Consider the following 15,698-nt stretch of genomic DNA (forward strand, 5'->3'; position numbering starts at 1 on the left):
CCCGCCCTCAGAAAGAGGGGCATAATCTCAGCAGTGTCCAAAATGGGCAGGATGCCTCCCGGCTGAGGAGCAGACCATCTGTTTCAGCACCTGATACCCTCACATCCATGACATACTTGCTCTATCACAGCAAGTGCCAACGAATAACCCTGCCCCTTAGCCTTCCGGGTGGGTCTAGCACAGCCCAATAGAAATATAATGCAAACCACAGACATAAGTCTAAATCTTCTGGTAGCCACATTTTTAAAAAGTAGAAATAAAGAAGTGACATTAATTTTCAGAACATATTTTGTTTAACCCTTTATCTTTAAAATATTCTCATTTCAGCATGCACTAAATACAAAACTCATGAGATACTCGACATTCAGTTTTGTATTGAAATCAATATTAAAATGAAATTTAAAATTTCATTCCTCTGTCACACCAGCTACATTTCAGCTGCTCAAGGGTCACACGTGGCCAGTGGCCTCCATATTTAACAGTGCATTCCAGAGTCACTGTCTTCACAGAAATTACGACTGAGGCTAACAGTCATTCCACATAGCTGCAAAGCCTGTGATACCTCTTGGACTATCCTAAATGGTGAATTAAAATGTAATTTGCGAGGGGCACCTGGGTGGCCCAGTCAGGTAAGCATCCGACTTCGGCTCAGGTCATGATCTCATGGCTCGTGAGTTCGAGCCCTGCGTTGGGGGCTCAGAGCCTGAAGCCTGCTTCGGATTTTGTGTCTCCCTGTCTCTGCCCCTCCCAGCTCATGCTCTGTCTCTCTCTCTCTCTTAAAAATGAATATTTTTTTAAAAATTAGAAAAAATAGGGGCGCCTGGGTGGCGCAGTCGGTTAAGCGTCCGACTTCAGCCAGGTCACGATCTTGCGGTCCGTGAGTTCGAGCCCCGCGTCAGGCTCTGGGCTGATGGCTCGGAGCCTGGAGCCTGTTTCCCATTCTGTGTCTCCCTCTCTCTCTGCCCCTCCCCCGTTCATGCTCTGTCTTTCTCTGTCCCAAAAATAAATAAACGTTGAAAAAGAAAATTAGAAAAAATGTAACGTGCAAAAATCTTTTATTCCTAAGGTTACAGGTACTTTTGATAGATCATAACCACTCACAGGTCGAGTTAACTAGATGAATCTTCCAGTTGTCCTGAAGAATCCAAAATTCCAAACATTTTTATATGTTAAAAAATGGGCTAGTGATATATGTGAAATAGACTATCCTGACAATGCTGAGTTGCTGCCAACTTTGCTACTCCTTAATATAATTCTAAATTCTTCTTTAGGGGATCTAAATGAACTTTAGGGGATCTTTAAAAATAAACATCACACATTCATTCAACAAATATTGATGAAGTGCCCACTACGTGTAGAAACTGTGCCAGACATTAGAGACAGGATGGTGAAAAGAAACAACCCTTAGCCTTGGAACTTACAAGATTATATAGGTATAGCAGAAAAACTGTTAATTTCTCTGCAAATCATATCATGGATCACAAGAAAGCATACTCATCTGAAATTGCCAAATAGAACAGACTAATTGTAGCCAGAAGGGACAACATTTAACTACACAATCGTTAGGTCCAGATGGACAAAAGATTGAAATTATGCAAAGCCTGAGGGAAGTCTGCCTCTAGGACTGGATTGAATGTTTATGCGCAATAGAACATTATGGCTGCAGATGATGGTTTCCCATGAGAGTGTAAGCTGGAAAACAGGCAGAGATGACTTAACACAAAGAGAACAGTCTAGAAATGTTTTCTGGTGAAAAGGCTTAATATAATGAAGCTTGTGTCCTCTGAAACTTTTAAAATTGGGCATTGACTAATAGAACTTCAGGCTGATTAAAACAGAATTGCAGAGAAACGGAAGGTTTCAAAGGATTCCAAAAGGTCATGCCTCCAGCTCTCTTTAGATCCGGGGCGACTTCATCCAGAATTTATAACCTAAAGCAGAAATTGAAGCACTGCATCTGAGTGTTAGCCTACAACTTCCACCCCAAACCAATAACAGGTCAGGTGGAGATTGAAGGTTTAGCTTTGTAATTTTTTAAATCAACTTTCCGCTGAATGAATTCAAGTTCAGAGTAAATTACTGGGATACTTATTGTGTTTAGAGGAGTCCTGGCTGTAAAGAGATGGAGTTCTAGAATTTTATACCTTGTAAAACTGTTTCAAATACTTCTGAACCAAGGAAATATTTTCACACGCATAGGAGGCACATTACATAACTTAATTCAGTGGTGAAAAGTAGTCAATACTATTTGATGTGGGTAAAAAGAAGAAATATTTAACCTTCTGAAATGAGAAGGTTGACTTACAGTACTAAGATAACGCTGTCTGAAGCTACTGCAATCATACCATCTGAACTAACTAGCATTTTACCACTTAGAAGTCTCTTTCTGGTAGTGACATTCATAAACATGTCCTGTGTGAAAACACGGCATTATGCAGGATTGAGTTCTCCTGTTCAATATGGGCTTTTCACTTATCTATAATGTTAACAGAGGTGGTGTCACTACAGGAAAGGAGAATAGTGCCCCTGTGGCTCTCCATTCCTACTCCAATAACAGCCAGAAACAAACAAGCAATTAGCCAGAAAAGTTTAGAACTGCCACAGAAAAGAAATAAAGTGGTCTTACTGATCATTGTTTCTGTGAGGCTGCTTGATTGTGACATTGGCAGATAGGCTAGGTTGATTCTGGCCAGTAGTGATCAAGTATTCAATTTAAGTAAAACAAGATATGGATTATGAAAAGGGCGAGTAGAGAACACCTACAAGTCAAAATAAGCAAGGCTTCTGCTAAAAGGAGGCAAAACCCATAGGTCCTGAGAGTCTTTCTGGTCACATATATGATGCTGGATGGTCTCAAATGTCCACAATCATCTTTTATGTGACTCAAAGACTAATGCCAGGTGCACATCCTTGAGTACAAATTATGCATATCCTGATTTATCAAAGAAGTTGTGAACCAAAGGCATCTCCAAGACTGCAAACATCCAATATCTCAAACCAACCTGCCAACTACACCCTGTTGCCTTGGCAACAGGATGCAAGCAGGCATGGAGAAATCTTGTTGCCTGAGCAACAGAATCTTTAAGAAAAAAATAAAGTAAAATGGGGACTTATGCTGTGACTCTGGCAAAGGCTTGTAGGTTCAAGTCAATAGGTGGGATTTTAGTCCTATTCCAAAGAGAGATATAGAATTTATGCTAAGATAACAGTCATTCATCAATTAATTAACAAGTATTTGGGGGCTGGCACCTATGCACAATACACTGCCACCTGGGAAATGCAAAGATGGACCCGGCATTGTCTGGTATGTGCCAGTGTACAATAAATATTAATTGAATGAATGAATGAATGTTCTTAAGAAAATCATAATACAATGACCAAAGCTTACTTTGTAGTCAGTGTATATAGTAGTTAGAGAAGTTGAAGGCCCTGTGCGCATTATCAAATTCCACTATACAAGATAATTTATAAATTGAAATAAAAGTTAGAATGCAGTGGATTATATCTATCTATCTATCTATCTATCTATCTATCTATCTATCTATCTATGTACTGAGACTATAAAATCCAGATAGAAACTGGTAAAAGTCATGCCCATTCTTAATTCCTTCCTAACAAGTAGTAATGGAGGCAGGAAATTTTAGATTATTTAGATCACTGAAAATGATTAAAATTAGAAATTTCAAAAAAAAGTCCCAATTATTGAATTTGTGCTTTTTTTCTTGACACAGTAATTAATCCAGCTTTTGACTAACTATCAATGTTCGCAAAACATCAAACAATAAGGATAATTACTTAATATGATTATTTCAAAACAGGTAATGTTTTGTGACAGATGACTATAAAGAGTGAATTGCGCTCTTTTACTCTGTGCAATTTCAGAGATGTCCACATCAAAATAAAAGATGATTTCCACAAACACTATCATGCACTTCAACATTTCTCAATATATGCGTGCGGTTCAAATCTCTAAAACTGGGAACTTAAAAATGGTACAACCACTCTGGAAAACAGTTCGGCAGGCTTCTTTAGAAAGTTAAGCACCACCTACCATACGTTCCAGTCATTTCATTTCTAGATATTTACCCAAGATTTTTAAGAGTATGTATCCACATAAAGACACAAATGTTCATCAAGCTTTATCTGTAGCAGCCAAGTACTGGGACTCAAATGTCCAGTAACAGATGAATAGAAAACAAACCATGATATATCCATACAATGGGCTACTACTTAACAATAAAAAAGAATGAACTATTGATAGACTATGAAAACAATATGGACAGATCTCCAAATAATTATGCTGCCTAAAAGAAGCCAGACAAATAAGAGTATGTACTATATAACTCCATTTATATGAAAGTCTAAAATGCTAACTAATCTAGAGTGCAACAAGCAGCTCAATGGTTGCCTAGGGTGGGGAGTGAGGAGAAGTGAGGGTACAAACAGACATCACGACACTTTTACATGGATATGTTCTCTATCTTAATTGTTATTTCACAGGGATATGCATATTCAAAACTTATCAAATTGCACATTTTAAATATGTGCAGCTTATTTTGTGTGAATTATATCTCACTGAAGCTCTTAAAACAAAATAACTTTTCACAATCTCATTCAAGAAAAGTTATTCAAATAGACCATCACATGACCTGTACATGTGTTAAAAGCAATATATAAAAAATATTCCAGGGGCGCCTGGGTGGCGCAGTCGGTTAAGCGTCCGACTTCAGCCAGGTCACGATCTCCTGGTCCGGGAGTTCGAGCCCCGCGTCAGGCTCTGGGCTGATGGCTCAGAGCCTGGAGCCAGTTTCCGATTCTGTGTCTCCCTCTCTCTCTGACCCTCCCCCGTTCATGCTCTGTCTCTCTCTGTCCCCAAAAAAATAAATAAACGTTGAAAAAAAAAATTAAAAAAAAAATTCCATTAAGTTCACTTTTGTCTGCCTTCTGTTACTTATGAGACGGAAGCTAAATGTAAGTCAGTTCTAGTTATCTCATGGTTCGACATCTTCAAGAGAGCTAACTGGTTAGCCCTCAGTAGAGTATGAGTTTATCACAACCAAAGCAGCTATTTGGTGACACTCAGATCGATAAGCATTTATAGGAGTGTCCCAAGTGACACTCCTGTTCATGACTCTCCAATAACATGCAAAGAATGAAGATGTAAAATCAAATGTCTATTCTAGTAAGTCAAAAGCCTAAAAGCAAATTGTACTCAGTGAATATACAGATAGTGTGAAGGACCTGTTCATCATTAGGAAATGTGGGTCATCTAGAAGCTCCCCATAGTCTACCTGTATAATGTCAAAAATGCTATACTGACATCTCCAGATTTTCTTGGGGTGGGGAGGGGGAGGAGAGCCCTGGGAATGGCTGCTGCCTGGATGGCATCCTACTGAGGGAGATTTCATGTCTGGAGATCTGAGAATGGAGATTTGGAGATTCACTTTCTCTTCATGAATGCTACAGTTCCAGAACTGAGGAATGGGGCTCTCTCCACTGATATGGAACCTCAGCTTTGACTTTGGCTTCTAGGACTTTCGGTGATTTGGGGATGGGGGAGGAGATACGGGGAGGAATATGTCAAGAAAAGGAGCCCACAGGAATTATTTGCTGGCTTCATGTCACTTCTGCTCAGTAGTTCATAGAACAAGTATATACTTCTAAGAGTTGAGAACTCATTCTCTCTTGGTCTTGCTATTAGAGTCTGGAAAAAATTTCGTAACTTGATGATGACCTGGCTCACCAGGATGCCTTCCAGTTCTAATATGATGTTTCCTCTCACCAGCCCTGAGACCAGTATTTCTCTGAGGAGGCAGAAGCTGTCCCTCTAGTTCCATTTGCCTAGCTCCATTTGAAAGTCTATGGCAAATTATTAGGGAGGTACATTGGTCCTTCAACAGGCAATTGGCTTAAATCTGGTCCCTGATATCTGGGGTGATAGAATCTCAGAATTTATGCTCAAGTTTTCTCTCTGAGCTATTTAGCCAGGACCAAGTTTGAATTCTAAACTCTGTGGCTTTTTCTCAATGGTACCAATTCTGTTGTTTTAAGAGCCAATAAGGATCCCCAAGGGGGAGAGCTGCCCAAGGTCTCACTGTAACAGGTCTACCGTTTCATATGTGACACAGAATACCCAAAAATCTCTGCAGGCTTGATTTTCTACTTATTTTTATTCTACTTTATAGCTCTGCTATCTTCTTTTAGATTCTAACTTCTCATTTAGCAACTAAATATTTTCTATTATGTAGCGTTGCTATTTTCTTTTAGATTCTAACTTCTCATTTAGCTTCTAAATATTTTCTATTATGTAACTTGGCTATCTTCTTTTAGATTCTAACTTCTCATTTAGCTTCTAAATATTTTGCAGAATGGTTTCACATTTCACTTCAGTAAACCAAGAAACCCAGAAAAATCCTAAACAAATGAGATGGCAAATAACTTTACCTTTAATGTCTTTTAATTTAAAGAATTAGAAATACATTTTCAAATTGTCTCCTTTTAATTCAGAGAAGGCCTGGGGGTTACTTGGAAGGACGTCAAAAGTCATTAACTGTCTCTCCTCTTAGTTGGCATGAATCACAGGCTGTCTTTTGTCATTCATCTTCTTCTGAAGTCTGTCCTTGTCTCCCTGTTATACTCAGAGTTCCTTGAGGGAAGACAGCTCGTCTTAAACCGACCTGTGTTCCTGATGGCATGTTACACTGCACCACACACAGCACAGCTTTCAAATGTTACTTTAGCTCACGTCCTATTCACCTATGCACCTTCTGATGCATCAGCCTCAACATCTGCACCATTTTCCATTTTCCACCTGTTGGCTTGGTCATTAACCTCAAGTTAAAAGGGTTAATGTAATTACACTCTGTAATATCCCTTTTTCGATGAGCTTCAGATTGAACGTCTCCTTTCTGTTGGTTCTAGTTTTGCCAATTCACTATAAAATCTTCAGATAATGACTAGTTTTCAAAGCCAGTTCAAGCTCTAAAATATATAGAACCTATGTTTCTTTTGTTTTTGAAGGTTTGGACTTAACTGGGCTCTTTCAAATAAGACAATTCTCCATGAATCCTTTTAGAAAAAAAGACCAGAATTATTTAACAACTTCAAGATGCCTAAATTCATCTGATTGGCAATTCCCATTTTAATATAAAATTCTTTTAATTGGGGAGTTAGACCCATATGTCATGAGGCATTTTTGTACTAAAATACTTGTTTTGCATGTATTTTATACATTTAAGCACATTTATATCACTGAATAAAGTATCCAATAATAGGAGGGGAAAAAAAAAGCCTTTTAGGGATGTTCTTAAAAACATAAATAGTCACAAACCCGGTAATGGCTAGATTCCAGAGCGCGCTTGCTAGTTATGTTGTGGGAGAACTCGTTGGACATTTCCCTATGCAAATCAAATACTGTTCCAAGCAGTTGGCTAGATTTCCAGATCAGCTCACAAAAGTCTACTGAACTGGTGATGTGGCTAAGGTAGAAGCCCTGATACCGGAGTTGAGGACGACATCCTACTCTGTGGTAGCATCAGACCCCCAGCTCTGCAGCCACATCTTCCAACCCTGTCCCCTCTCTTGCTGGGCCAACAAGCAAGAGCTCCCATGGCTCCAGGCTCCTGTGTGTGGCTTCCTTGTCTGTGGAAAGTGGGAGCAGAGGTGGTGGCTTAGGGACAAGAAGCCAGAAGGAAGGCAATTGGAGGGAACTGCAAGCCCAGCAAATTCCTTGGGCAATCCTCTATTTCAAGTCCCAAGTCCTCTAAATCCCCCATTCTGGTTCTCCTGGGGTTCGGGACTGTTTCTCTTTCCCCTGCCCTCTCCTTTACGTCTGACCATCACTTCTCGGCACATCGGCCCACTAAAAAAATGTGTAGGATTCCCTCAATGGCCCTTCTGGTATTTTATGCACTCTGATAGGCTTTCCTTGGGTTTTTGTCACTAGCAACACTGGAAATGAATTAGGAAATTAAAAGGCTTCGTGCTAACCCTTCCTGAGCCTTACTTGGAAAAAAATAAGTAATTAGTGATGCTGTATCTTTGACTAGACAAAAAGTAGTTTTCTACATGAACCCTCCTTTGCCCCCTAACTGAACCCTTCAGGATTTTGCAAGGCAGCTTCCTCATTCTGAAATTCATCTTCCCAGTGGACAGTAGTTCCATTCTGGCTGCCCAGTACCCACTGTGCTCCCTGCAGCAAGGACCTCCTGATGGACTTGGAGGGGGCAGTCGATCAAGGAACTCAGCTCTCCCGGCAGCGGTAAATAGGATTCTGATTCAATCCAGGCCAACTGACTCTCTCTAGTAAGACACTGAGTCCTGAGAAAGGTGACACATGGGTGCCAAAAACAAACTGGGAGATCCTTTATCCCAGCATCAGGGCCTTTCTGATTCTGCCAGCAGTGCCTCCTCCACAGACTTCAGGGGCTCATCTGGCTCTTATTCCTTCCTAAGTTTAGAACCTCTGGGTTTCTAATTACATGAGCACTGCCCTCCCCACCCCCCGCCATAAAGCCTTTTAATGAACCTCTGTTGCATGAGTCAACAAAAGTCAGGTTCATTTGCTGGCATCCAGAAAGCCCAGCTGAGAAAGCACACCATAGCCTTACCCTTTTGTCACACTGCATGCAGCCACGTCCCTAGCCAGGGTCACCCACGGTGCCACAGACCACTGACTGGAATCGCCACCTACGCGCTTATGCACAGGTAGCCTCAACTGGTGTCTCTGACTCAGAGCTGTCTGGCAGTCCTTCTGCCTGTCTCCACTCAGTTGTCTGCCCATCTTTATATTGGTTCTTCCCAGGTGACCACTCCTCAAATCTAGACCATCTTCACAGCAGTGACCTTGAAAATCATCTAGTAGACAGAAACCACCAAGTATAATCTTCTCTGCTTTTCTAGCTTAATTTTGTCTTTGCCCCCTTTTCTTCAGACACAGAGAAAGAGCTGTCCCTTCATCTTTCCCGGACCCACTCTCTAGGCTCAAGCTACTCTGTGCCTGTGTCTTATCAATTCCTTTTCTCTCTTTATCTCTCCTTTCCACTGGCTGCCTCTCCTTAGTACCAGTCACCCTGAAGTCATCCTCATTCTAAAAAGGCCCCTTTTCACCAAACACCCCCTACCAGCTAACTACCTCGCTCACTCTTAGCTTTCTTCCCCCCATCACTGCCTCTGTAACTTCTAAACGCACCACAATCCCACTGCTGCCAACCTCACTCAATGCTATGGAAACTGCCCTCATGACAGTCACCAGGGACTTCACTAGGCCAAACCTAATGGTTTCGTTTTAGTTTTAGCCCAAAAGATAACTCTTGCAGAAACTGCTGATTATCCCCAAATAAGTTTCTTTTTCCCTTTAAAACAGAATCCCCCAAACATATTCATCCCTCCCATAGGAGATGTGCTCCTATGATTACATTCTGGCCAATGGTATGTGAACAGAAGGGATGAGCACAATGTCGGGTCCTGTCCTTTCCACTTCCTGCTGGCTGGGGTGTGGATGTGATGTGGTCCACATCTGCCACATTCGCCATGAGGATGAGCCATATAGCCCACCTGAGGAGGTGGAAAAACAAGATATAAGGAGCCAGGGCTCCAGAGGAGCCCATAAAGCACAAACACCTGCTTTCCTGGTCCACCCCTGAGCTCTGAGAGGCTAACTGCTTAGCTGAAGGTCACAAAGCTAGAATTAAACCCTGACCCAAGCTTAGTACTCTTTTCCTAATGTTTATTTATTTATTTTGAGAGAGAGAGAGAGAGCGAGTGAGGGAGAGAGCGGGGGAGGGGCAGAGAGCAAGGGAGACAGAGGATCTGACGTGGGCCCTGCACTGACAGCAGAATCCGATGTGGGGCTCGAACTCAAGAACAGTGAGATCATGACCTGAGCTGAAGTTGGACGCTCAACCAACTGAGCCACATGGGCACCCCTAAGCTTAGTACTCTTTATGGTAGGCTGCTTGGTAAACCGTAATCACTGCTGGGAGGGTGGGCTCTCACAGCCTCTAGTACCACATGTCCACGGCGACTTCTAGCCATCAGGTTTCACTTTAGCCACCAATAACTCAGCTCTGCAGAGTTCTGGGAGCTCAATGTGTACGTACCTTGTTTGGGATTGTCTTTCTCCTCCCGAGGCACTAAAACTTCTCTTTAAAATGCCTGGAACAAGAACATAAAAATATCTTTATATTTTCCCTCTACAAACCTTTTATTTATTTACCTATTTATGAATTTAAAAAAATGCTCCATCCTATAATATGAGCAATTTTACATACTCTAAAGATGGTCATCATTTATAAAAGCATCAGCTGAAATATGTTTCGAATTACTGTTTACTTAATGGGATTGTGTAAGGTCCTTTTTCCAAAGAAAAGGTACTAAAAAGGCAACTCTGTTACTAATAGCTAATAAAGGAAAATAAAATATCCATGTCATAATTATCCTAAAGCCCTTGCCAAGACAGCTACAAGTTGCCACATGCAAGTTTAAATGTTCAACTTTTCCTCCTTGCTTCCCCACTGACCACTGTTGCTACCCAAAATATAAAAAACTGAATTCATCTCCAAACAGCCAGTAATTAACTTCTTCTAGAATTTGCTACATATGAATATTTTTCCTGTATAACATTCATGTTTTCCCAATCACATATCAGGATATTATATCTAGCAGGCAGGAATTTGCAGGGAAAAATCAATGTTGGAAACTGAGATCGTTCCAGAAAATCTGGAACACGTAGTCACTATTTTGATGGACAATTAAATTCGGAAAGAAACAAAAAAAAAAAAAAATGAAGCTCAATCCTTAGGGTTTAACTTTGATCCTTAGGGAGATTATTTTAAACCTTCTTTTGAGATTTTCATAGTATACTCCTTAATGAGAGAAATTTATTTATACTAACTTTATTTCAAAATATTTCTATCCTGGAATGCCTGGGTGGCTCAGTCGGTTGAGAGTCTGACTTCAGCTCAGGTCATGATCTCACAGTTCATGAGTTCGAGCCTCGCGTTAGGCTTTGTGTTGACAGCTCAGAGCCTGGAGCCTGCTTCAGATTCTGTGTCTCCCTCTCTCTCTGCCCCTCCCCTGCTCACACTTTGTCTCTCTCTCTCTCTCTCTCAAAAATAAATAAACATTAAAAAAATTCAAAATATTTCTACCCTAATTAATATGCCTTCAACTTACACTTTTAAAAGAATTATTCTTTCCTCTCCATATTCTATTTTAACTTCTCTTTTCTTTCAGTTTCAGATTTGTTGAATGAATTGAATCCTATCTTTCCTTAAAAATTTTATCCAAATATATCTTTTCTTTTCTTTTCCATACCCCATACCCCAGACTATTTACTTTACTGTTTTAAAGTAAGAGGCAAAATTAACATATGGACTGAATTTATATAACATATTTTTCATAGTACTAAACAATTAAAATATTTATTCTACTTTAGTATTTGAAATTATAATCTATCCCTTACATAACATAAATAAAATCATACAAAACTTAGTCTACTCCAAGACTAACTTCTTCTCCAGGTCTCTAACCCTTAGAGAACAGATTCACAAGAGGTCACTTCCATTATTCCTGTGGTTATTTAGTGTTTCTCCAAATTAGTTATCTCCACTCTGCAGTTACAAGCTGTATTTGCCGGTAGAAATAATAAAACTATTCGTTTGACAGCTAAGGCAACAGCAGACCACAGTGCCGATTGGCCTCTGGGCCTGCCAGAAGGCTAGACAAACCTGTCCTAATTAGCACTGCACCTAGAATATAAACCGCTGCGTTACGCTTATGATGGCGGTCACCCGACTCCCAAGCGTGATTCCCAAACCGCGACCTACCGGAACCCCACAAGCCGGCAAAGAAAACTTACTGAATGTAGATTCTTTCACAGGGCTCGAACTGGAGCTGCTGGAGTTGTCCGAAATGTCCAATTCCTCATCTAGCTCTGAGTACATGTCTGCACATGAACAGAAGAGTAACAGAACAAAGAAAGAGAGCAAATGAGCGTTGAAACAGACAACATTGAAGAGCGCATTCACGTGGCCACCACTTCACTAGAAATACCTTTGTCAATATTTTCCAAGTTGAAGGTCTCCTCGGACAGGATTTCATCACAGGCCCTGTCTTCATCCTTACCGCAGGGGGCCTGGAAGCCCTCGGGGGGCAGGTCTGCGCTTTCTGAAAGTTCGCTCTTCAGGCTGGTGCCTCCACTGCTACTGCTACTCAAGCTTGCCTTCTCAAAGGTGTCCTGCAAGGGAAATTCAACGCACACCTGTCTTTTCTTCCTCCCTCCGCTAGGACCCAATGCTTATTAGAACATACATTAAAATGCGTGCTAAGCATATATATTTGTGCTAACGTACCACCGGTTATTCCATCTGCGCATTTGTGGCTGAGTTCACTTAGTCCCTCTCTATAAAAAAAATGCATCCCTGCAGGCTACCACAGGACAGACAAGAACAGAGGTGCCAAGATGCTCAATGACAAAGGTCTGTGCGATGCGGCAAAAGAAAATGCAGCGCTAAGGGAAAGATACGTATCAGTTAAGCGGAAATTACTGTCACCTTAATAACATTTGCCCTCTCAAACAAACATGGGAATAAAAGGTACAGCATAAGGAGAACAGTCAATGGTGTTGTCATAGCACTGGATCATGACATGTGGTAGCCACGCTTGTGGTGAGCAAAGCATAAGGTAGGGAATTGCGGGTGTATACTACACTATCCCGTACTGTGTCTTATACCTGAAATTAATGTGAGCTCACGTGCCGGCTATACTTAGTAAAGTACAACAATGCTACCCAATCTCAGCACCACAGTGGGCGAGTAGGACTTATTTTTTTCAAATTTCAGGAAACTCTGCAGCAGTAGTGGATGCCACCAGGCCATGGAGAGAGAAAGGCGCCGTCCTCTGAAAGGTACAGAGACCAGCACAGGCTCCAGTGGTGACCAACGCTTGCTTGAGACAGGTCCAAGGGTTTACTTTTGTTTTGTTTTGTTTTGTTTTGGATACTCTTTCTGAAACTGAATTGACACCCACAGCCACCAGAGGCAAATTTCTAAACTCCATGGTGACAGAATTGAAGGTAAAGAAAATCTAAGACCATATGAGCGACGGGTGTTAGAAGTCTGCCTCCGAAAGCTCTCGCGTGTTTCTGTTCCCTAAACAAGACAAAACATGAAAAGAATAGCAAAGACATTTTGTGCAATGCAAACTGTCCCATCAATGTTATCTCTTTTTCCTAAGAGTTTTTTCATGGTACTTTCCTCAAGCTTCCACCAAGATGCTTGGAGATCTTTCTTGCTCTGTTGGAGCTAATGTGCAGTTGAAGCGTTTTCATTTTCTTTGTCGAGTCCTCCATCCAGTGACTGCTTTGTGACTCAGCATTGTTCCTTCCTGTTTTTTGGGTCTACTCCTGTCTACTACCTTAGAACCTAAAATGGAAAATGCTTCGGACACCCTTTGGATTGCTCATGTGTTCTCAGAAATCTTCCCCATGCTTAAGACTCGTAAGGAGCTTCCAATGCCAGCCTCAGCGCTGCTGAAGCTCAGCCCGGACACCAAATTCAGGAGCTCCTTCTAAGGCTCACAACTTTCCTTCCGAACTCACTCAACCCCTTCCGTGTCTGCCTCCTTTTTCTGTCCCAACCCACAGATCCTTCTTCCTCCAACATCTTCAAGTGAAGTCAGAAATGTACACAGAAATAAATTTAGGGCTTTCACATCCTTATGACTTTTTATTCGAAATCATTTACTGCCCTATTCTAAAGCCCACAACTGTACTTACGACCCTGTAGGGACCCTACACCCAAGATGCAACAGTTGCTATCAATGTTTAAAAAATAAAGAGAGAGATAATTTTTGAGTTGACAAAACTCTATTGCATTGATGCAATTAGATGTCGGAATGCACATATCTCGAAAACTGGCAAAACTTCAGCAAAGGCTTTGTTTCTTTTTAGAACAGGCATGGAGAAGACATCAAAGGAAGACATTTTTTCTTTGGACAAATGAAGAGTGAAGAGAAGCTGTGAGTCCTGACACAGGTATCCCAGACTTGTATTGTAACCAATACCAAAGAACCAGGAACCAGACGGCTTGCAAATCAAGTCATTTGCAACCAGTAAAATTGCATCCATAAGTAATTGGGTGTTTGCTTAACTTCTGAAAAAGGGGAATTCACATACTGAGAGAGATGCTTTTTCAAACTCTGTAAGAGGGGAAGCAATAAAGCAATAAAGCAATGTAGAATGTATAGTTTGTTTTAGTTTGAAAAAAACCCCTCTGTTTCTGTAATCTCCTGAAGCAGTTTTGCTTCAAAAAAATCTATATAGTTCTTGAACTTGACATAAAAGATACGTCACTGTAGACACATTTTCCCAAATGTGATTTCCAGACTTTTTCCTTGTGAATATTTGAGTACCCAACTCATTGCCAACTCACCCCTTGAAGAACTGGAGGCTATTTTAGTCCCTTTTGAATCCCTCCATGCCTTGCACGATGCTTTACACATAGCAAATGCTTAATAAGTAGTTGCTGTATTGAGACAGAAGGGAGAAAAGGGCCAGGGAAGAAGGTGAACTCCCCTACATGATAAGTAGGTTTTGTAACGTCTGTGTTTGTTTTCTATTTGTTTGTTGGGTTTTTTTTTGTTTTTGTTTATCTTGCCCGTTTATCCAGAATCCTGGGTCAGAATCCATCGTGCTGTTTCTCTAAGAGCTGAAGAGACTATCTGGTGATACACCAATGAATAAGAGTGAATGCTTCCTTTCCTTTTTCCCCTTTGCACGTTTGAGAAGTTGTAAAGCTCGATTCATCTGTATTAGAGATGGCTGTCCCGGCAATGACAATCCGGCTCCTCTGTAACCCAGCAGGCCCTGGCTAAAGGCAGAAATGGTTAACTGTTTTTAACCTGAGAGTTGAGGCCATTAAGATGTTTTTGGAAATTGCCTCCAGCAAGTACATAAACCTATTAAAGGGAGCTGAGGGGAGCAGGGAGGTGCAGCCGTGGGGGATGCAATTTGGCTGCTGTCATCTTTTTTACTTTTTGATTACTTAAGATTTTTCTAGGAATAGAAGAGGGAGTTAACTACATTTTTTTGGCATCTACATATCTCCCAGGAACGGATGGACACATTCTGTGCATCAATATGGCAGCAAGAAGAAGACAATGCAAATGAGACAATAAAATTATCACTGATATGGAAATCATCACCATTACTGGAGACACTTCCTGTCACAGTGCTGTTATAGGCACAATTATGTTTAGCTCGGTTTTGCTCATTATAATGTAATTTTTTATGTGTGCAGCACATTATAATACATTTTCAGTTGAATAGCAGTTCTAACAGTAACAGCCTGACATTGTCTAAATTAACTGCAACAGTAGGGAAAGAATTAAGAGAGCTATTTTATTAAAACTAGTGCAATTTTTTAAATTACCCAGAATGTTTTCTAAGGAGAGAGAAAAGCAAGAAATAAATATAAAACATAACACTAACTATATCCTATAGATGCTTTACTTTAGCACGATAAAGAATGTACTATTTCTTTTGTTCTAAAATAGTCACTCTATTTGAGCTATGTCTTTGCCTAGATTCTCCTATTTGTTTAGGTAATAACCATGACCTTAGACACATAAGTTCAGGGCTACCCACGGCTTGACAGCAATTCACCTGGCTGAGGTGATCTCTTTTTAATGGCAAACCA

General features: G+C 40.8%; 1 protein-coding gene across 6 annotated transcripts in view; it reads right to left on the reverse strand.

The window, feature by feature from the left end:
* The window catches only part of NEK10 (NIMA related kinase 10), a 231,100-nt gene that overhangs the window by 54,875 nt on the left and 160,527 nt on the right, over positions 1 to 15,698 (reverse strand). For all 6 annotated transcript variants that reach the window (XM_043595557.1, XM_043595555.1, XM_043595558.1 and 3 more), the window contains 3 exons: positions 12,055 to 12,238; positions 11,861 to 11,947; positions 10,101 to 10,155 (listed from right to left, as the gene is read on the reverse strand). In XM_043595557.1, the coding sequence (XP_043451492.1) occupies positions 10,101 to 10,155; positions 11,861 to 11,947; positions 12,055 to 12,238 (326 nt within the window). The remainder of the gene's footprint in view (positions 1 to 10,100; positions 10,156 to 11,860; positions 11,948 to 12,054; positions 12,239 to 15,698) is intronic.

Source organism: Prionailurus bengalensis, chromosome C2 (genome assembly GCF_016509475.1).
Source record: "Prionailurus bengalensis isolate Pbe53 chromosome C2, Fcat_Pben_1.1_paternal_pri, whole genome shotgun sequence".
In the NCBI taxonomy this organism is placed as follows: domain Eukaryota; kingdom Metazoa; phylum Chordata; class Mammalia; order Carnivora; family Felidae; genus Prionailurus; species Prionailurus bengalensis.